Source organism: Gossypium hirsutum, chromosome A05 (assembly GCF_007990345.1).
Source record: "Gossypium hirsutum isolate 1008001.06 chromosome A05, Gossypium_hirsutum_v2.1, whole genome shotgun sequence".
In the NCBI taxonomy this organism is placed as follows: domain Eukaryota; kingdom Viridiplantae; phylum Streptophyta; class Magnoliopsida; order Malvales; family Malvaceae; genus Gossypium; species Gossypium hirsutum.
In genome coordinates this window covers 23,515,536-23,537,676 of record NC_053428.1, presented here as the reverse complement: position 1 = coordinate 23,537,676, position 22,141 = coordinate 23,515,536, and the positions used below count along the sequence as shown (strand labels likewise).

General features: G+C 33.0%; 1 protein-coding gene and 3 long non-coding RNA genes across 6 annotated transcripts; 2 read left to right on the top strand and 2 right to left on the bottom strand.

Moving 5' to 3' along the window:
- Positions 1-3,851: 3,851 nt before the first annotated feature.
- Positions 3,852-7,625, top strand: LOC107957725 (tRNA modification GTPase MnmE). The gene is made up of 10 exons (XM_041114018.1): positions 3,852-4,151; positions 4,247-4,554; positions 4,667-4,805; positions 5,011-5,132; positions 5,242-5,445; positions 5,753-5,812; positions 6,010-6,148; positions 6,700-6,818; positions 6,944-7,162; positions 7,308-7,625. The coding sequence occupies exons 1-10, from the start codon at positions 3,866-3,868 to the stop codon at positions 7,500-7,502; spliced, it is 1,791 nt and encodes a 596-aa protein (XP_040969952.1). The 5' UTR covers positions 3,852-3,865; the 3' UTR covers positions 7,503-7,625.
- A 680-nt stretch (positions 7,626-8,305) lies between these two features.
- On the bottom strand, positions 8,306-10,570 carry LOC107957727 (uncharacterized). Of its 2 annotated transcripts, none has more exons than XR_005927281.1 (4): positions 10,336-10,570; positions 9,090-9,338; positions 8,979-9,005; positions 8,306-8,700 (listed from the first exon to the last, which is right to left on the bottom strand). It is a non-coding gene; the product is annotated as an uncharacterized lncRNA (long non-coding RNA). The 2 variants fall into 2 exon arrangements; XR_005927280.1 differs by having other exon boundaries at positions 9,090-9,369; positions 10,336-10,557.
- A 13-nt stretch (positions 10,571-10,583) lies between these two features.
- On the top strand, positions 10,584-11,720 carry LOC107957726 (uncharacterized). 2 transcript variants are annotated; one of them, XR_001700525.2, is made up of 4 exons: positions 10,631-10,817; positions 11,025-11,255; positions 11,373-11,435; positions 11,518-11,720. It is a non-coding gene; the product is annotated as an uncharacterized lncRNA (long non-coding RNA). The 2 variants fall into 2 exon arrangements; XR_001700524.2 differs by having other exon boundaries at positions 10,584-11,255.
- Positions 11,721-12,208: 488 nt separating this feature from the next.
- On the bottom strand, positions 12,209-20,580 carry LOC107957728 (uncharacterized). The gene is made up of 4 exons (XR_005927279.1): positions 15,605-20,580; positions 14,276-14,451; positions 12,467-12,592; positions 12,209-12,378 (listed from the first exon to the last, which is right to left on the bottom strand). It is a non-coding gene; the product is annotated as an uncharacterized lncRNA (long non-coding RNA).
- Positions 20,581-22,141: the final 1,561 nt, after the last annotated feature.

The following is a 22,141-nucleotide window of genomic DNA, read 5'->3' as shown; positions in this document are numbered from 1 at the left end:
CCAAAAGCAGAAACATGCTTGGCCTAGTATTTGTGACGCCATTTCATCTTTGTTATTTTTTTTTTTATTTTTTATTCTTTACTTCATTTTTGTTTAAGCAAACAAAGAATACCCTACCTCGTTTCCCCTTTTTCGGTTAAGGTTTCTAAACCCATTTTTGCCGTCGTCATTGTGGCTCTTTGAAGCCGCCGGGGCTTCCACCGTCGACAATGGTCAGGGCCACCAAGATCCAGGTAAATTTTTCTTTTTTCTTTTTATTTAAAAACTATTTATAATGAAAAACTATGAGATTGAATCGAAAGAAAACAAAAAAAAAGGAAAGAAATAAACTAAAGGAATAAGAAAAATGAGATTAAAATCCACCTTTTTTCTTTTGTTGTTTTGTTTTTTGATTTTCAATACATTTGTCTAACAGTCTTTTTCTTTTTTTCAAAATAGAACAACAGCCAAAGGAAATCAAAATTAAAAAAATCCTCCCCTTTTTTCTTTTTGCTTGGCTTTTTATAGCCATTTTACAAGTTTTTTTTATTACTACTTTTGCTATTTTTTTGTCTTGCTTGTTTGCTTTACTTTTTGCAAGGTATGGAAGTGACTGGTGGGGTTGTCAGAGGCAAGTGGCACCGAAAGTTGAGTCTAGGGTTAGGTTTTCCCTTTTTTTTTTTAATTTGGGCTATATTATTGGGCTAGGGATTTTTATATTTTTTTTAATTTTGGGTTTGGGTAATTGGGTTAATTTAAATGGATGTGGGCTGATTGAGGTTTGGGTAAGTTAGGTGGTTTTTTTTTTGTTATAAATGGGTTTAATTTGTGGTAGACCAAAATTGGCCTGCAACAGTACCCTCTACGGTGAAAGATTTTTAAAGAAAGAAACCATCTCATTTTTGAAAATTTTTACATCAAAAGACTATTAACCGTCTTTCAACTTCTAGCCATGGCCTGGTTATGGAATTACGTACTTCATATTCCTATCCCCTTGACTAACCCACTTGCATCTAAACTTCTATCTCCAACGTAACTCCTCGAGATCAATTTCAAGCTTGGAAAGATTTTTACTTGTATGAGTGTTCAATGCTTCATTATACCCCGTAATCTCCTCAATATTCTCCCTTTTATGAGTTGAAAGACTTACACATCCCTATTCCAAGTTTTAATAGATTTTGTTAAAGTCAATAAAGTAACACTCATATTCTTATCACAATGCCATTGATTCTTGATAAACTCCTTAAAATTTTGATGCTTCACCCAGCCAGCAAAGAAACAGAAAGGACGTTGGGGTTTATTGCTAACATCACGACTAATTTGAGTAAAAAGAAGGCGATGGTCGAATTTCAATTATTGAAGGTTAAAAACTGTGGTATATGGAAATACTTCATTCCATTTATCATTGCATAAAGCTCTATCAAGTCTCTCATGAATGCTCCTCCCACGACTCCAAGTAAATTTAGGTCCAACAGCTCCCAGATCTCTCAACCATTATTAAAAATAAAATCACAAAACAAACCATTACTTGTACTAAAAGCACCCCTTTTTCTCATCAAATTGAAGATTGGAATTGAAGTCACCAACAATCAACCAATGCTCAACCACCTCATCTCCAATACGACTAAGCAACTCCCACAGTACTCTTCTTTTCGATCTATGCATGCACGAAGGTTGGCTATCACCATCATTCCAGTCTAACTGAATAGCATGAACTTTCTTATCAATCTTTTCAACCAATTGCAACATTGCCATTTTAGGTGATAAATTCCCAGTTTACACCAACCGAAATTTCATAGATGAGCCCTTAACCCCTCGCTTAATCTACTTCCATTTAACTGAAGAAAACACATGTAAGTATTTATAGAAACCGCTTGATTAGGATCTTTATTCTTGTCTACCATACCACTGAATGATTCTCCAAATTTAACAAAGTGTCGACTGACACAACTTTGGACAAAATTTGATTGGAACTCTGATTATTATATTGGGAAAAACTTCTTTGGATCTTCTTGGGCTTCAGTCACTTTAAATCGCCCTTAACAATTGGGTTCTTCTTCTTTTGTGGGCCTTTCCTACCTCTATTGATGACGGTTAAGTTGCCCCCGAATTCAGTCCCTTGAAACGCTCCTATTAATTTCACTGTTATATTTTTCCTTCAATGCCATTCGTAGCATCTTCCTGTAGATTAGAGAAAACCAAACCTATTTTTATTCTCTTTATTCCTCCGGATATTAGCTGAATTTTCGAGATTTTTATGACCTTGCCTTCTTTGTCTTCTCTCAATGACCATTCACATACCGGAATTTTCAACCTCTGCCTGCTTGCTCAGATCATCTTTAGGTGTTAGGTGACTAACATCTACCCCATCCTCGTTAACAGTGGAAGTCGATGAAGGACGAAAATTCTTAAGATGGCCAAAATGAACACAAGAAAAGCAAAAATATTAGGGAGTCCTTCATACTCGGTCTGTTAGAATTCGACCCTTAATTTTTATTTTAGAGGTCGATACTCTCGGCCATTCTAGCAAATTTTCCACAGGTACCATTATTAGTATGAAGACATTTTTTTTTTGTACATTTGTCCTCGAAGACCTAAGAGGCGAACTACACTCCCACGTTGAATTGAAACTCATGAGTAGTGGAAAAAGACTGACTTGGACGATAAGGTTGTGTCTAAAAATAGTTAATTAATTTCATCATAAAATAATTATTCTTAAGATGTATGTGTGAAAGACTTTTGAAAATTTCAATAGAGCATAAATCTTATTTCAAAGTGTAATAGGTCTAATCTTTTTACCCAAAAGTTTAACAATAATAATTTGTTGTAAACTTTTGTGAATTAAATAATGGTCCCATTCAAAGAATTTGGTCGAGGGAATACCATCAGCCACTTTGAGAATAAGATCTTATCCTTCAATTCAATATCTTCATCATTCATCTCCACCAATTTTGAATTACTACCCACTTAAGAAGTTTAGAGAATTTCCTTGAATAACAACCGGCTTGAACTAAATTTATTCGTTATAGAATCATCTTTATCTGTTGATCTTATGTTTCAAATTAAATCTCAAGTTCGTGTTGGTGAAAAAAATTTAAATTTGAGTTTCAGAATTCTTTTTCAAATTTATTTTGGTTAGTAATTAATTTAAGGTTTAATTTTAGTTAATTTAATTGTTTTTATTTATTCAATCCAATTATCATAATAATTATTTTTAATCTCAACTATAATAGTTAAAAAAAATGTTACACCGGTAAAATTATACTTATAAAAAAATTTAATAATTAAATTATAGGTAAAATGGTGAAGCTTATGGTTAGACATTTTTAGACATTCCATTTTAAGTTCTTTATTTAAACATTTCGTATAAAAGTAATAAATTATAAAAATATATATTTAGGTAATTTTTTAACTGAGTCAATTTCAAATTAATTCGTAACATTAATTAGTAAAACTCTTTATATATAAATATAGATGGATGATGAAGTAGATAATTAAATTTATTAGAAGTTATTATAAAAAGGAAAATATCTGGTACATTGTTAATAAAGTATTTAGATCAATAAACAGAATAAGGGGTTAACAAATATCTTATAAAGATATAGTAAAATATTAAAAAAAAAAACACATGATGAGTTTTTTAAATCTTCGTATAGAATAAAAAATTAAACTGTCAGATTACCAAATACTAACCCTTATAAAACTATAAAAACAAAATAATATTTTTTATGATTTTAATTAAATATTAGTTCATTATAACACTAATTTTTAAAGAAAATTCAAACTCCATCTGAACTTTTTAAAAAATGGATGAACCCTTCAGGATTGGGACATGAATAAAGCCCATTTGGTAAAAAATGGAAATTAAGCTCAGTTGAGCCCACCAATGCATGGGCCATGGACAATTCCAGACTCCGTGGTGAACAAAGCAGAACTGCTTCTTCATCCTCTCAGCTTCTGCTTCATTGATATGATAATCAGTGAAAACTCACACACGGCAACAATGGCTTTACTCCCATCTTTCCGTACTATTATCACTCGTTTTTACAGGCCAACGAAACCGCCTCCACAACTGATCTTTTCCTCGCTTTTGTTCCCCAAAAAGCTCTCTTCTCTTTTCCCTCTCCCCCCTAAACCCCAACCACTTAAACCCCTTGCCTCCACTCGCCAAGGTTATTCATCTTCTCTGTCCCCCTGCCCCAAAATTCATTTTTTTTCATGTTCACTTTTATATGTAACTACCCATTTCACCGTTTGACCTTTGCAGAGACTAGTTTCGTTTCCAACAGAGATGAGCGCTTGGTGGGTTTGGGTTCAGTGAACGATGGTGGTTCAATTGAGACCCAGAGCTCGACCAGCACCATTGCAGCCATCGTCACTTCTCTAGGAGGCCCTCCTGCTGCCGTTGGCATTGTTCGTTTGTCTGGTCCCAACGCTGTCGATATCGCTGGCCGTGTTTTTTCCCCGGCTAAGAAGAAGAAGGGGTTTGATTCAGGTTCGGGTTCTTGGAAACCTAAAAGTCATATTGTTGAATATGGCGTTGTTTTGGATTCTCAGGGGAATGTAGTTGATGAGGTATGCTTTTTTCGAGGAAAAAAAATTGCATTTGTTATACTTTTTCTTGCTGGGTTGCTCGTGTTTTTATTATTGGAATTGTTGGAGGTTAAAGTTGCAATTTTTTTTAAAGGTTTTAGCTGTGCCAATGTTGGCTCCAAAATCATATACTCGTGAAGATGTGGTTGAGCTCCAGTGCCATGGGAGTGAAGTGTGTCTGCGTCGTGTGTTGAAGGCTTGTTTAGAAGCTGGAGCAAGGCTTGCTGAACCAGGTTGGGTTTAACTTATGCAAAATTAATTTATTGGCACTTTTGATTGTAGTTTGATTAAAGATCAATGTCCTTGAAAACAAGATTCTAGTAGATATCTTCTTAGACCCCCCTTAATGAGGCATTGGGGAGGCGTTGCAAGACTTGTTTACATACATCGTTTTGTCATAACTGTCCTAATCTTTTATTTCCCTTTTCTTGTTTTTAGGCGAGTTTACCCTCCGTGCGTTCTTAAATGGTCGATTAGATCTTTCCCAAGCTGAAAATGTTGGAAAATTAATTTCAGCTAAGTCTGTTGCTGCCGCTGATGCAGCTTTGGCAGGAATGCAGGCATGAACTCACCTTTAGAATTTCTGTTTTTGCCATTTTTCTTAAATCTTCTAATTAGAGTTGGTTTGCAGTGTGATTAACAACATTGATGAGCTTGACTGTCTGACAGGGGGGCTTCTCTACTTTAGTCAGATCATTGCGAGGACAATGCATTGAGTTGCTTACTGAGATAGAGGCTCGTTTAGATTTTGAGGATGAGATGCCTCCACTCGATGTCAACATAATTATGGATAGCATACATGCCATGTCTCAGGATGTAGAGCACGCACTGGAAACTGCCAATTATGACAAACTTCTGCAATCAGGATTGCAGGTACAATCCCCGTGTATCTGATATCTTTGAATGTGTATCGAGTGGAAATTTTATGTTAGTGAGTTAAAGTGCAGGAGGCTTTTTCTTATTTAGAATTCACATTTTTACTCCCCAAACATATCATCTAACTCAGCACTATCCAACTTGATCATTCAGTTGGGTTGTCCATATCTACTTATCGCTATTTTTCTTTGATAATAAGATAAATTGAGCTTTTGGTCTTTAAATGTTTGGAGACAGTATGTGCATCTTATATTTAGGGTTAGTTTTTAATAATACAGTTGCTTCCATTTACAAAACCTTGCAGATAGCAATTGTTGGCCGTCCGAATGTTGGGAAGTCAAGCCTCCTTAATGCATGGAGCAAAGTACGTGGTTATCCCTCCTTTCTTCCTATTGCATAAATTAGTTGAATTGCCATTACTTGGTTTTGATGTCTGTGTCACATCATATAAACAATTTGTTTGACTCATGAACTATTAGTCCTTCCATTTGTTCACTGGTTCTCTTACATAGAAACCGTATGGCATTTAGTTCAACTCCATGTCTTGCTTTTAGCGTGCAGAGTGAGAGAGCAATAGTTACAGAGATTGCAGGAACCACTAGGGATGTGGTGGAAGCCAGTGTCAGCGTTGCTGGTGTCGCTGTTACACTTCTTGATACTGCAGGCATCAGGGAAACTGATGATATCGTGGAGAAGATTGGTAAGAATTTTCTCCTTCCCTCCAAAAATTGCTCATGTAATTTACAAGCATCAAGTAGGAGTTCCAAGTTGATTATTCTACTAGATAATGCTTTTCTACTAAGAAAGTTGACTCCTGTAAATATATCTTTGATCCAGCTGCCAGTCAACTTTCACACACAAAATGAAAATCGGAAAATGAAAATCGGAAATGTTATGGATTATATTTTTTGGTAGTCAGAAGACTGGGCTATACTCTGTAGTTTGTCATTTTTCATCATGAGATCTCCAAATAAGGCCATGCAAGATTTTAGTTTTTCTTTTTATTGCCAAAAGATACAATTTAGTTTGATTTCTATGAAATGTTTAGGACCTCAGTCTTTTCCTTTCATTGAGTGTATTAGTTTTACACTTTATATAGAAAGTAGCAAATGTTAGTCTTTGCCTCTTCAGAGAAATTGATTTAAGTATGATTTGAACAGTTTTATTCGCTAGAGGTATGTAATTTTTATGATTGATGTTTCCTTTTTTAATATGTCAATTATTATTTAGATCTGTATGACTTTGTTCTAGGTGTGGAAAGATCTGAAGCTGTTGCAATGGGTGCTGATGTCATCATCATGACGGTGAGTGCTATTGATGGATGGACTCTGGAAGATACGAAACTTGTTGAGAGGATTCGATCCAATATGGTAAGCCATTAGCATCAAGGTTAACTTCTACTGATCTCGATGCTTTTTCCATTTTTAAGTATCTTTTCCATTGGCTTAGCCTTCTTCGAATATATAGTGAGATTGAGTGTTGTTTTGAGTTTCAGGGATCAGCATCCATTCCGATGATTCTAGTAATCAATAAAATAGACTGTGCTTCATCTGCTTGCTCTGATTGGGTCAATAGAGAAGCCAAGTTGTTCAGTAAGCATGTCTTTACGTGTGCCATCACTGGTCAAGGGATACATGACTTGGAGAAATCAATCTTAGAGATTGTTGGCCTAGACAAGATTCCCGCTGGGGGCCGTAGATGGACCGTTAATCAGGTTAGCATTCTTAAAACTGCCATTTTTCTCTTAGCTTTAGACGATTGTAGTTCCATATTCATTTCTCAGATAAAGCTATAACATGACAGTCTGATGTTGATTCTGACTGCTGCTTGTGGAATATTTTTCATGGGGTGTTTCTCAGAGACAATGCGAACAGCTGATGCGAGCCAAGGAGGCTCTTGTAAGATTGAAGTCGACGATAGAGGAGGAACTGCCTCTTGATTTTTGGACAATTGATTTAAAAGAGGCTGCATTGGCTCTTGGCCAGATAAGTGGAGATGACATTTCTGAGGAGATTTTATCTAACATTTTTGGTAAGTTCTGTATTGGTAAATAGTTGGTTGTGAAGTAGCTGATGTAAAATCACAATTTTTTTTTGTGAAATTACTGTATTTCATAGAATGTTAAATGTATGTTTATTAAATCGTATAAAAATTTATAAAAGTGTGCAATTAATTTAGTTTTATATGAATATAGTAACCTGTTTTTAGGCTTATGTCCAAGATTAGAATGGTTTTAGGTACAGTATTGGTCTCTAATCTTTAGCTTCATAGTTGACTGGTTGTGCATTAGAAGGGTGATCTTGAAATACAATTATTCAGATAATTATTGCATGCTTTCTCCTGACAAGATATAATGTATTTTATCAAAAAAACCCATTCAAATAATTCTACAGTCAGTCCTACTCGCTGCTTTGACATTTGTTTTATCAAATATTTTGTTAGAAAGGTCAGCTGCTAGTCACTGGACATTTTTTTATATGTTCTTTCCTTCTATAAAGTCGAGAGGAAAGAAAACCACCACGTTTTGGCTTGTTCGTTTAAAAAAGTAGGAAATTAATTATTAATATTAATTGTAGAATAGCAATTTTTTCATTTTCTTTGCAAGGAAAGCTTTAGGTTTTTGACATATTGACTCATCAAAATAACTGATCTAATTTGGCATGATTTTTATTAGTTAACGAAGTTTAAGATAATAATATTTGAATTAATGAAGTTTGAACTAAGATAATATTTTCTAAAAATTAATATTATAAATGTCTATAATTTAAAAATATTTTTTTTATAAAAATAGAAATAGAAGTGCAAACTAATATTAAAACAACATAAAATAACAAAATAAAATTTACAGAAACTATTATTAAAATAAAAGTTTAAAATTAATATAAAAATAGAGGGTTTTTATCAAAAAAAAAGTCTATTAATAACATACTACTACTACCAGGATTGATTAAAAGAAAAAAAAATATATTAAAATATAATAAAATGAAATCACTGACACGCTAAAGAAAGCAAAGAAATCAGATGATACTGAGTAACTTCCGGATGGGTTTGGTGAAGGAGCATGTTTAATAGCTTCCTCGGAAGGAGTTGAGGGTGTTGGTGTAATTTTCTTGTCGGGGGATGATGGTGTTGGTGTAACTTCTTCGGTGGGAGTTGCAAGAGCTGACGGTGTTGGTGTTCTTGATGATACTGGAGCAATCGATCGCTCAACTGAATTAGCTACTGGCGATTCACTAGGGGAAGGGTTTGCTACTGTAATGTTGCAGAAAAAATAAGTTAAATGAAGACTTAAAAGACTTTATCACTGCATTTTGATATATCATGGTAGAAATTAAACTTAATTTTCATTATAAATGTTTGATCAATAACTGATATAAATAGTTGATAAAAATAAGTTTGCGCAAGGAATTTTTTCCTTTTTTGTGTTTTGAATCTTAAACTGATAAATAAATAATCTACCCAAGCAATTTTCAAACCATGAAACTGGAAAACATTTGTATATATGATAGGGAAGATGAAAGAGCACGTACCAAGAGCTACACTAGGTGGAGAAGAAACTGCATATAATGTTGTTGATCAAATAAGTAATACGAACAAGTAAGAAACCAAAAAAAAAAAAAACAAGATTATTTAATACTTACATCAGTTACAGTTGTTCATCGGAGATGCCGAAACTTCACAAGCTGAAGGCAACATAACAGCTTTGGTAAGATTAACGTCGGCACACAGTTCGGCACTGCTTTTAAGAGCTTCGCAAAAGCATTTCACATTTGTTTCTAACATAATTTTAAAGCCAGAACAACATGCAGTTGTTGGTTTATCTTTGGTGCTGTCACCACTTAAGAACAAGACACAATCTATCATGTCGTAAATGATAGCGGAACAACTCACTGATGGAGAGAAGGAAGGTGACATTTCAGCCTTTGTCACCGTAATGCAGAACATTAAAATAAAAATAACAATAATAGATTTCATTTTTCAAGTTTATAACTGAAAATAAGTTAGAAAAAAAATTGCTGTAAAATATATATGTGACCTGAAACTTTTAAAATTAAAGATGACCTAAAATTTTAAATTTTAAATTTTTTTAAATTTTTAGGCTAAATAAGGATTTAGAGATAAAAGAATATTTAAATTTTAAATTTAAATTATTTTGATATTTAAAAATATTTCTGTTTTAAATGTTTATAATTTATGTGAAATAATATTGCCCAAAAAAAAATAAGGTTTTAATTTTAAAATATAAATAAAGAGTTAAAGATAAAATAAACAAATTTTAAGGTCTTTTGTAATTTAATATTTATTTTAAACAAAATTATTTTAAAAAAAGTTTAAAATTATACACAAATAATTGAAGTTAAAGCATTAAAATAATAGTGTACCCAAAATTATTAAAATATTTTTAAAATTTTAATGATAAATAAATATATTTAAGTTACAAATATTATTTTTAAATTTTTAATTATTTTATTATTAGGGAATAGATAATAACTTTTATTTTAAAAAATAATTTGTTTCAACACAAAAATAGTTTAATTATTAGAAGTATTAGATTTATTTTTTAAAAAAATTTGAAATAAAAGTTTGGGCATGTTTATTAGAGGTGAAAGTGGGGATTAGAAATTTAAATAATTAAATTCAATAATAAACAGTGAGAAATGAGTGAAACATAAATAAAAATTGAAAAAAAAGTGTCTTTTCTAGTATTAAATCTTATTTATCTATATAATATATCTCAATATTATTATTTTTTTGACTAAAAATTCGACTGGAATTTTATTAATAAAATAAGCAAACTAAATAAAGTTTCACTTCATACCCAGAACAAAAAATTTCCATGCTCATACTCTGGCGAAAAAGGCGTTAAAGAGAGGAGATGGCCATTACCTGGTAGGAGAACTTTCAGAATTTGCTCGCCAAACTTTGGAGGAATGGAGGCCTAGAGAACCGGATTGAGAGAAAATGAAGATTAATGATCGTTTGAAAGAGGTAGTAGGAAAAATTAATTGATTCCCTTGGAAACTGCTATCGTCAGTGGGTTAGGTCCAAGAAAATAACCCAAGTAAAATTCAAAGCCTGCACATATAGCAAAGCCGGCCAAATGAAAGTAAAATGGTTCGTGAATTCGAAAAGAAAACAAAAAGTAAACCTAATAAACTTGCCCAGTCAAATTGACAGCTGGCCCTTCAGTGTAATGTCATTTCACGTCCTCTCCAACATTATGACGGTAGCAGTTTCCAAAGGAATCAATTAATTTTTCCTACTACCTCTTTCAAACAATCATTAATCTTCATTTTCTCTCAATTCGGTTCTCTAGGCCTCCATTCCTCCAAAGTTTGGCGAGCAAATTCTGGAAGTTCTCCTACCAGGTAATGGTCATCTCCTCTCTTTAACGCCTTTTTCGCTAGAGTATGAGCATGAAAATTTTCTGTTCTGGGTATGAAGTGAAACTTTATCTCTTGAAAACTGTCTTTCTTATGTTGAATATCTCTGATAATCGCACCGATGTTCGATTTGTCTGTATTTATGCTCTGGCATTTTTTAATTACGGTCTTTGAATCTCCCAAAATTTCTAGTTTATTAAGCCCCAAGAATATCCCTAACTTGACTGCTTGTAACCCTACATGAGCCTCTGCCACAAATGGATTTGCGATTTCGGAGTGGATGGTCGTTTTGGATGCTAAAATTTTTCCTTCTGCGTCGTGTACTAACAATATCTGAAGACTTGTTGGTCAAAGGCCGCGTCGAAAGAGATTGTGACTTCTGATCTTCTTCTTTCCTGTATCGCTCCTTCAGTAGACTGAGCAGTAAGTCTCATCCCTTTGATCCCGTTCAACTCAGAAATATAACTGTGAGTTTGCTTCGCAATGTCCCTCCGTGACACATTTATTTTATCATATATTACCCGATTTCTGTTGAACCAGACTAGCCAAAGGCCGCAGCAAAAACAACGAATCTGTTCAGTCATTCTCTAACTAAAAACCCAGGTAAGCCATTCCCATATAGTTTGATAATTACAGTTAAGTACCCATGAGAGTTGTAAATGATTCCAGACCTCTCTTGACGTAGGACATTGCTGAAAAATATGATAATTGTCTTCCTCATTTTGTCGGCAGCGATGGCAAAGAGCATTTTCTACTACTTTCTTCTGCTTGAGATTAACTAATGAAGGGATGAAATTCCAAGATATTCTCCATACTGTTAATGTAACTTTTGAAGGGATGTATAATTTCCACAATTTCCTATAGAAGTTATTAATCTCGGTCTGTAAACTAAGATTACTAGGATCCATGTAGAGCTGAGCATGGGCCGGGATGGGCTGGGTTTGAGCCGGGCCAAGACAAAATTCTAGGCCCGTTTTTCATGCCCGTGCCCGGCCCGACCCAAAATATGGGCTTAAAAAATTGTCCAAGCCTGGCCTAAAATAAAATTGGTAAGCCCGAGCCAGGCCCGGCCCGACCTATATTAATTTTTTTAGCTTTTTTATTAAATAAAAAAATTAAAATATAATAAATCAAATCATTTAAAAACATAAAAATAAATATTAAAACAAAAAACAAATAAAAAATAATACTAAAACAATTCTTAAAATACTACACAAATTAAAAATATAATAAAAAGTACTTATAATAAAATTTAAAGATGTTAGAACTAAAATAATAACCAAATTAATAATAAAATAAAAGTTTTATAATATCAAAATAACAGAAAAAACAGCATCACCAACACCATTAAAACAACACCAAAAACCTGCAAAATATAATCAACCAACCAAAATATCTATACATTAACCAATTAACATATATAATTTTATAACAAACTATAAATTGTAAGTTAAATTAAATTGTCAACAATTAGAAAGGAAGGTAACTTAAAAAGTAATCAAAGAAACATCATTCTCATCGTCATCATCATTCTTGTCACCAATTTCTAACATGAAATAAAAATAAATAATTAGATTATCAAATTGATAAAAAATAATATAAAATTACAACAATAAAACGAGAATAATAATTACCCGTTGAAAATCTCTTAGCTCGCATCCAATCGTTAAGGCAAACAACGGCTTGAACCATTTTTGGCTTAAGTGAACTCCTCCAAGGTGTGATAACTTTCTTACCCATGCTAAAAGCCGATTCGGAAGCTACAGTCGATATTGGAATTGTCAAAAGATCACGAGCCAATAATGAAAGCTCACTATATCGAACTGAACTTTTGCTCCAATAATCCAAAACATTTATTTAACTATTCAACTCAAGCTCCGGTTCTTCCAAATAAATGTCTAACTGTGACTTTTCACTCTTAGTGCTAGATTCATTTAAATACTGTTTATAATCATCACTCTCATCAAAATCTCCCCCAAAATCAACACTATTAACATTGTGTTGATGCAAACTAGAATCAACAGGATCTTTATCTGAAACATTAAAATTCTCAACCGAAGAGGAAGACGTGGATTTGGATTTCTTAGCATACTCGTCAAGCAAGAGTCTAAGATTGCTAAGAATGGTTTCAACAAAATTTGAAGCATGAATACCATAAATTGTAGTAAAACAATACTGCACATAATTTAACTTGTAACGATGATCTAAAATTGCAGCACATGACAATATCAATGAATACTCAGCCCAATATTTATTAAATTTTTCTTGCATTTGCTTAACCATTGGAGTTAAAAAAGAATGAGGATATTTAATTGTATCAAGCAAGACCTTGTGAACCTTCCAAACCCTTCTAAAATAAAGATTAGCCGTTAGATAATTAGAACCAGAAAAAACACAAGTCACATCATAAAAGACTTTCAAAATTTTGCAAAGAATAGCAACATTTCTCCACTCCTCGTTAAAAAGTGCAAATATTTGATAGTCTTTATCCCGTTGACCCCAATAATCTAGCATATCTTTATAGTAAAGAGAAGATTCAAGAATCAAATAAGTAGAATTTCATCTCACACACACATCTTGACGCAACTTTTTGGTCACATTCAAATGAAAACTTTTGTCAGCCACATCATAAAATCTTTTCTTAAGAATTCTCGATTTTTTTATGTACTTAATTCCATTTCGAATCTTACCAACAACATCATTAGCAAGTTCCAAACCAGCTTTAACTATAAGATTCAATATATGTGCACAACATCTAACTTGAAAAAAAGCACCATCACACAAAATAGCTCGGTTCGCACGAAAACGATTTTTAAGACAAGAAACCAACACATCATTATAAGAAGCATTATCCAAAGTGATGCTAAAAATTTTCTTGTCTATACCCCATTGAGATAAACATAAAACAAGTTCATCCGCTATGTTCAAATCATCATACGGAGGAAATAAAGCTCTAAACCTTATGATTCTCTTTTGTAGCTTCCAATCTTTGTCAATCCAATGAGCAGTAATGCAAATATATTCATCATTAGTATGCTCTGAGTTCTAATTATCGGAAGTTAGACAAGTTAAACCAGGTGCTTTAGCCAACTCTTCTTTAACATGATCTCTCTCTTTTGCATAATAAATTGGGATATCCTTAGCAGCTGTAAATCTACTTATATTCTTAAAATTAGGACTAGCAATTCTCATCATGTATCTAAATCCTGGTTCTTCAACTGTCCTAAATGAATGCTTGCCACACATAAGAAAAGTAGAAATAGCTCGACGACACTCATCAGCATCAAACTTGTAATTTTTTATAGATGGACCATCTCCTAATGATGGTTGAGTGGCTATGGTGTATTGATTGATGTCCTTGTTAACTTTTTTCAAACATTGATTTAGATGGCATCTTAAATGGGAGGTTCCACTAGAAGATTTAACAGAAAAGATACTCTTACAGTGATTACATTATGCCTTCAATTTGTTTTTGCCCTCACATTCAAGCTTTGTCATTTCATCCCACACCTTTGAAGTGGTAGACTTTTGACGTTTGATAGCACTTTCATACTCGTTAAACCCATCGTCCACAGGTATAGGAGTGTTCGAACTAGCCATAGTTATAAAAACTCAAGTCCTGGAATCCAAATAAACTAAAAGTTAATATAATTGTTCAACAATTGTATATAATATATGTATATGTATGCAATATTATTTTTGTTTGAATTATTTCCCTTTGGTCATAAAAGCAAGCCATGAGATCACTGTTGAAGAATGCACGACATAATATATGTTGAAATAATTTCTTATTCACTTTGTAATAATATTCTTCTTTTCCGTTGGTTCATGCATATTTTCCCTTATGACCTCTAAAAAACAATAATAACCAAGCCTCTAATAGACTACTACAAAATTTGATGGGTGGCAATTTATGTTCATTATGAGCACTTGCTCTATTCAATCACATGCATACTCATTGTGAGTCTGCCACAAGCACATGTATGCCTTAAAGTTTGCTGAAAAGACAAACAAAGAACATATAAACCATGCTGTGAAACTGAGAGATGCATCATCATAAGTAGAAAACATAAATCTTTTGAAAATACACGTGTTTTCATCACTTCGATCACTGAGGTTTGTAGAACAGAACAGTGACTCAAACTAAAATTTCTTGAAATTTTTAAAAGTTGAATTAATTTATCCATATTAACTTGAGAATTGAGACGAGATAAATCCCACCTGCCAAATTCAATTGCTTTGTTTAATGCTAAATTTATATGCAATTTTAAGATTTATCATAAAAAAGAAAATAATAAAAATATGCTCAAATCAAGTATGATTTTTGTCTTCTAATTTAGTAAAAAAAATAACCTTATAATGACAATTAAATTAAATAATTTTAAATTGGTGCCTACTTTTTAGAATTAACTCTAAATTTAATTTTCAGGCCCTAATTAAATATGGAATCCAACTTTATTAATTAATATTAATGAAAAAGTTGACTTTAGAAATTATAGAACATGAAGTATTCAAACATAAGCCACTATTTCCCAGGTCTAAATTTAACTTAAATATCCATTTATTCAACTTTGATTAAAAAAAGTGTCAAAAATTTTTTAACTTAAATATCCATTTATTCAACAATAGCAGAAAAACCAAAAGCAGAATAAGGGAAAAAAAAAGCTACAGACCACAATTCCGCAAATAAAGAAGAATAAGAAAAAAAAGTTAAACTATAGCCTACAACTATAAGTACTATTCAACTTGTGGTAAATGAAGAAAAAGCTTACAGTGACAACTTGTGGGGAGCTCCGAGATTGCAAATGAAGAAGCTAGAGATGAGAGAAATGAAAGAGAGCTTCAACGAGAGAAATGAGAGAGAGCTTCGATTTTGGCCTGAGCTGAGCTGAGCTTCTACATCAAGCTTTGAAGCGACTTAACAAATGGAAAATTTTTTCCATTTTGGCCTGAGCTGAGTTGACTAGGGAGTAGGGAGTAGGGATCAGTGGAGGTGGTGGTGTGGGTTAGGGATTTTTTTGGAAATGGGTTATCGGAGGAAGAAGAAGGCTTAGGCAGGTAAGCAAAATAAAGGGTAAAACTAAAGTACTAAAGTTAAAAAGGTAAAATGATAAAAAAATAAAACTTTTAATATATAAATTGGGTCAGGCCCGGGCCTAAAAAATTTTACCCGAGGCCCGGCCCGTTTTTTAAACGGGTCTCATTTTTTGTCCAACCCATTTTTTGGGCCTATATTTTTACCCGAACCCTCCTATTTTTCGGGCGGGCCTTCGGGCCGGGCCACCCTGCTTAGCTCTAGATCCATGCTAGTCTCTTGTAATAGTTTATAGGCACTCCTTACCGAGAACTCACCAGACAACTCCCCCTCCAAACTTGAAAGTCCTCGTGAATTAGCTCTGCCAATGGGATCAGTAAAAATTTTCCTCGCAATCTCTGGTTGAAAGGTATTCATTACAACATATGTTTTCCAAGTTCTGCTTTTGGTTTCGATGAGATTGGATACTAACTTGATATTTTCTTGATCTCCATGGTGTTGCAATCGATCTATTTTGTTTCCTGGTATCCACAAATCCCCCAAAACGAAAATTTTATCACCTTTTCGAACCCTCTAGCATAAGCATTTCTCCAAGAGACCTCTTGCCGCCAAAACACTTCTCTAGGTAAACGAAGGTAAATTCCCTAGTCGAGCTTTATAAAAATCTGAATTGGGATAATATTTTGCTTTCAAAACGCGTGCTAATAATGAATCTGGAAAATTAATGAGTCACCAACATTGTTTCGCTAATAGTGCTATATTAAATTTTGCAAGATCACGAAAACTCAGTCATCCATCTTTTAACGAGCATAATTCCTTCCAGTTGCACCAATAAATGCCTTTTTTTTATTTCGACCTCTTTGCCACCAAAATCTAGCTATAATACCTTCCAACTCGGTATACAAAGATTTTGGAAGTAAAAAACAAGCCATAGTATAGGTAGGAATGGACTGTAGAATAGCTTTAACGAAAATTTCTTTCCCTCCTTGTGAAAGATGTCTTACACTCCAATTGTCTATCCTTTGTTTGAATCTATCTTTCAAAACATGGAAAGACGCTCTTTTCTTTCTTCCCACCAAATTCGGAAGCCCTAAATACCGTTCTGGATCTGATGATCTTTTTACCCCTAGGATGCTTGAGACTGATGATTTGACCCCATCTTGTGTATTTGAACTAAAAAACACTGTTGACTTGTCATAATTAACACTCCTAAGCAAAATTCATATTATTTTAAAATCGATTTGAGAGAACGCGCTTCTCCTTCAGTAGCTTCTGTAAATAGAATGCAATCGTCCTCGAAAAGAATGTGAGAAATAGATGGCCCACTTCGACTGGTTTTCACTCCTTTAAGAATAATCCTCTTAGTTGCTATCCTCATCAAACTAGAAAGACCCCCCTCCCCACAGAATAGAAATAGAAACGGACTTAAGGGATCACTTTGCCTTAAACCTCTAGAAGGATAGAAGGTCTCCCCTGTATTTCCATTGAGAGCAACAGAGTACGAAACAGTGGACACACTCTTCATTAGAGACTCGACCCAACCTGCATCAAACCCCATTTTCTTCATAATCTCTACCACAAAATTCTATTCAACTCTATCATATGCCTTGCTCATATCTAACTTTACCGCCATTAGACCCTTTTTTCCCTACTTCTTTTGCTTCAAGGTATGCAATATTTCATAAGAAAGTAATACGTTGTCAAAAATCAACCTCTGTGGTACAAAAGCACTTTGTGCTAAATCAATACATTTTCCAACCACTACCCGAAGCCGATTGGCAATCATCTTAGCTATCAATTTATACAGCACATTGTATAGACTTATAGGTCTAAATTGAGTGATACCAATGGGGTTTGAAGTTTTGGTATGAGCACAATGTTTGTTTTATTGATCAATCCTACGTCCATATCTCTGTTCAGTTTCTAGAGGCAAAAGTTTAAAACATTATTGCCAATAATGGGCCAACATTTTTGATAAAATAAGGCGGGAAATCCATCCTCTCCCGGTGCTTTTATGGGACCTATTTCTGATAAAGCTTCTTGTATCTCTTCCAATGTATACCTTGTTGTTAATCTGTGATTGTCTTCTTCGAAAATACAGCAATCAATGCCAGACAGAATTTGATCCAAATTTCTTTGTGCAACCGTAAAAAATATTTTTTGAAAATATGTTCTTGCGATTTCACCCATCTCCTGATCTTCTTCTGTTATTCTGCCATCTTCAATTTGCATTTTCTGAGTCAGATTTCTCCTCTTCCTCTAAATTGCTTGTTTATGAAAAAATGCAGTATTTCTATCTCCAAGTTTCAGCCAATTAATCCGAGTCCTCTGTTGCCAGTAACATTCATCCTTCTCAATTTCAAAATTTAATTGAATTTTAGTATCTATTATGTCTGCCAGATTTTCATCATTTCGATCAGCTTCCAATAAAGTTGACAGATTAGAAGTTAACACCTCATTTTTAAACTTCCTATTTCTTCCGATCTATGTGGCCCATCTCTCTAAACCCTTCCTCAAATTCTCCAGCTTTTGTAAAAGGTCTCCAGTTGACTTGACCCAAATACTTCGGACCTCCACTAAAAACATATCTTCCAAAATCCACCAAGCTTCAAACTTAAAAATCTCAGCAATTTGTCTTCTCTTTCCCCTATCTGTAGAGATGAGCAAATGAAAATGATCTGAAAAGGAATGAGTAAGGTGTTGAATTGACGATTCAGGAAACAAAGACATCTATTCTTCAGTTGCTACTCCCTTGTCTAATCTCTCTTGGATATTCGTTTCTGGCAAATTACCCCTCTTCCAAGTGAACCATCTTCTTGAATAGCCTACATCAATCAAATTACAGTCTTCTAGCACTTTTCGGAAAGCTTCCATCATTCTTTCATCTCTAGGTAATTCACCTTTTTTTTTCAAACCCATATAGAATCTCATTAAAATCCCTACAAACAAGCCAAGGGTAGTCACCATTATCCTGTAAAAATCTCAAAAGGTGCCATGATTCATCCCTGTCATGGGTGTAAGGGGAGCCATAGAACCCTGTAAATCTCCACTTTATCCCATCATTTGTATCATCAATTATCGCATCAATATGTCGAATTGAATAACTCCTCAGTGCTATATCAACTGCCTCTCGTCATGCTAAACATAATCCCCCTTTGGAGCCAACCGTATCCACTTCCACTCCATTTAGAAAACCACAACCATGTCTAACTTTCTCCATTTGACGAATACTTAATTTTGTCTCCATAAAGAAGACCACATGGGGACTTTGCAACCTCAATGTAACATGGGGACTTTGCAACCTCAATGTATGCCAAAGTCTTCGAACTGTCCGTGGGTTCCCCAGTCTAGAACATTCCAGGTCAATATTTTCATTATGATCGGTCAGCTTGCCTTTTGGCAGCCGCCGATAATAAATGATTAATTTTCGGTATCCTCCTATTTCTGCTAGTTATAATACTAGTCTTATCCATCTCTCCTCTAGCCCTTTTTTTTACCTTCTTCCCCTATTAACACATTTTCTTCTAAGTCATGATCCATAATGTTTTGTAATTGACTAGTTACCAAATTCCCCACCCCAAGCTGCGAAGATGGCATTCGTCCTTCTAGCCTGAAGCCCAGTGTTAGGTCAATCGCGTTCATATTTTCATCAACTTTAGCAATTCCCCCCATCGTAAATCCTTGATTTTGTTCACCACTATTTATCCCACCAAACATTCTTTATTCCTTTCTTAACCAAACACTATTCATTGCTTGAGCTCTCATTGATTGGGCACGTATAGTTAGGTCCCACCCCATCACAACAACCTCCACCCTTAACATCATCTTTGCTTCACAAAAAGAATCGCTATGTCCCAACTTGCCACAATAAAAACAAAATAAGGACAATATTTCATATTGAAATCTGACATAAGAACACTTTCCAAGAACCATGATTTGTTTCTTTTTTTGAAGAGGCCTTCGAACATTAACTCGAACACGTATTCTCATGAAATTTCTATTTTCCTTACCCAAACCAGAACAGTCATATTCCATAAAATGTCCTATGAAATTTCCCAGATTTTCAGAATAAAATCCTATGGGGATGTCATAAGCTTGTACCTAAAATGGTGTATAAATTAAAGGGATTGTTAATGGATCCTCCCCCCATTGCAACTTATGTAAAATCAATAAATGATTATTAAAAGACCATGGTGATCCCTTTAAAACCCTTTTCATATTCATGATGTGATAAAATTGGAATAAATACCTTTTCTCCCCCAAATCACGAATCTAAACCCCTCGAATGGGGTGCCATAAATTAGCCATGGTGCTCCTCATTGCTGGAAAGTGTATAATATTGGCTGTTAAAAAAACCCCACCAAGCAGAAATCCTCCGCTTCCCTTCTCGATCCTGGATCTACTTGTAATTGCAAAACTGCTTCTTCCTCTTCATCAAGGGACAATCCAGCAAACTCCGTCTCCATTGATTCTAATAAGCAGTCTATTCCTTGATAACGTTTGTTAATAACTCCAATTAATCTGCACCGCCTAGCATTACCAACATAAGAGAGCAAAACAAAATAACGAAGAAAACCTAGAAAAAATCGTGCCAAGAGGGCAAACAAAAGTGTGCTAGGGTAACAGACCTTTAGTCATACATAATGAAACTTAAATTCAAAATAATAATAATAAACCCATATATGACATTTTATATATGATAGGACATGAAACTGGATACTCAAGGTTCCAAGACCTAGGCTGCCAGCACTGTCAAAGTCTCAAAGGAAAATCAATATTATTTATTTATATAAATAGATAAATAATAGGAAAAGGTATAATAGAAAAAAATTAATATTCACCCCTATAAAATAAATAAATATAATAGGAAATTTGAAAAAAAATGTAAACTATACAATGAGAAAAAAAATAAAGCAAGTAAATTATACATTTAAGAAAAAGTTAATTGGAGTGTCCACTTAACATATGTCGATACTTGATTTTTTTTAAAAAAAAATACTTTTTTAGTTTTGATTTTTAATTTTTATTATTTTATAAAATACTTAGAACTATTTATATTCTCTCAACCATTAAATACGAAGATAAACATGTTTTAATGAGCTTAAATTCACATTCTCCTACACTTTTAACAAAATATTAATTAACTCATAAATTGATTTAGAATTCATATTAAACGATTTTTTAATTTATTTTATTAATTGTATTTTTAGTCTCTTAAAAGATTGTCTACTTTACACATATTCAATTCTTTCACCAATATACCTTTTAAAAATTGTTAATATTTTTAGTTTTATTTTTTTTATAATAGAAAAATAACAAACTATTAAAGTTGTGTTACATTTAATAAAAATTAGGCATAATGATTTATTTGACATTCTAACTTTATAAAAATTATTTTAATCTTTCATTTAATTTTTTTGTCTCTTTTAATTTTTGAACTTGTATTTTTATCAAATCACCTTAAAATAAGTAAAAATTAACGTGTATTAATTTTACCGATGTGACATCCACATGGCAACTTACGTTTATGCCACATTAGTAAATAATTAATTTTAAAATTTTAAAATATATTTTTTATTTTTATGCTTTTTCAATAAGTTTTATTTTTTTATAATTTATTTAAAATTTTAATTTAAAAAAATTAATTAATTATGTATGTGACATCTACATAAATACCAAATCAACAAAAATAATAAAATTTAATTTTTTTATCCATTAAACAACAAATTAAAAAATAAAAAAAATATTTTTTTTGGTTGAAATAAGTGAGTAAGCCTAAAAACTATTACCAATGACCCCTTGTAAATCACGTTCAAGAAGTGTTTTCATCTCCCTAGGAGCAGACATGCACCCACGTTGATTATTTAATGGAGAAACAAATTTAAAAGAAATTATTTTATTGTAAAATAAGTTTAAAGGATTAGTTTGAATGCTTACTTGCATGATAATAAAATTCATATTCGATTTGCTCAAATTTTTGTTTTTCTTTTTAAATGATATTTTAACCCATTGTAAAAAAAAATCATTATTTCTTTTTTAAATTAAAATATCTATTATCGATAGTAGTAATTAATCTTTTAGCCGTAAGTATTTTTTAAAGAGGTAAATAATTAGCTATGAAATGTGCTCCATTCACATGAGTGAGAATAGATCTAATTATGGTCTGGACTATTCACTTAAGCTTGAAGGCCTACCCGAAAAGTGGGAGGGTTAAGGAAAAAATATAGATCTGAAAAATAGACTTAGACAAAAAATAAGACACATTTTCTAAATG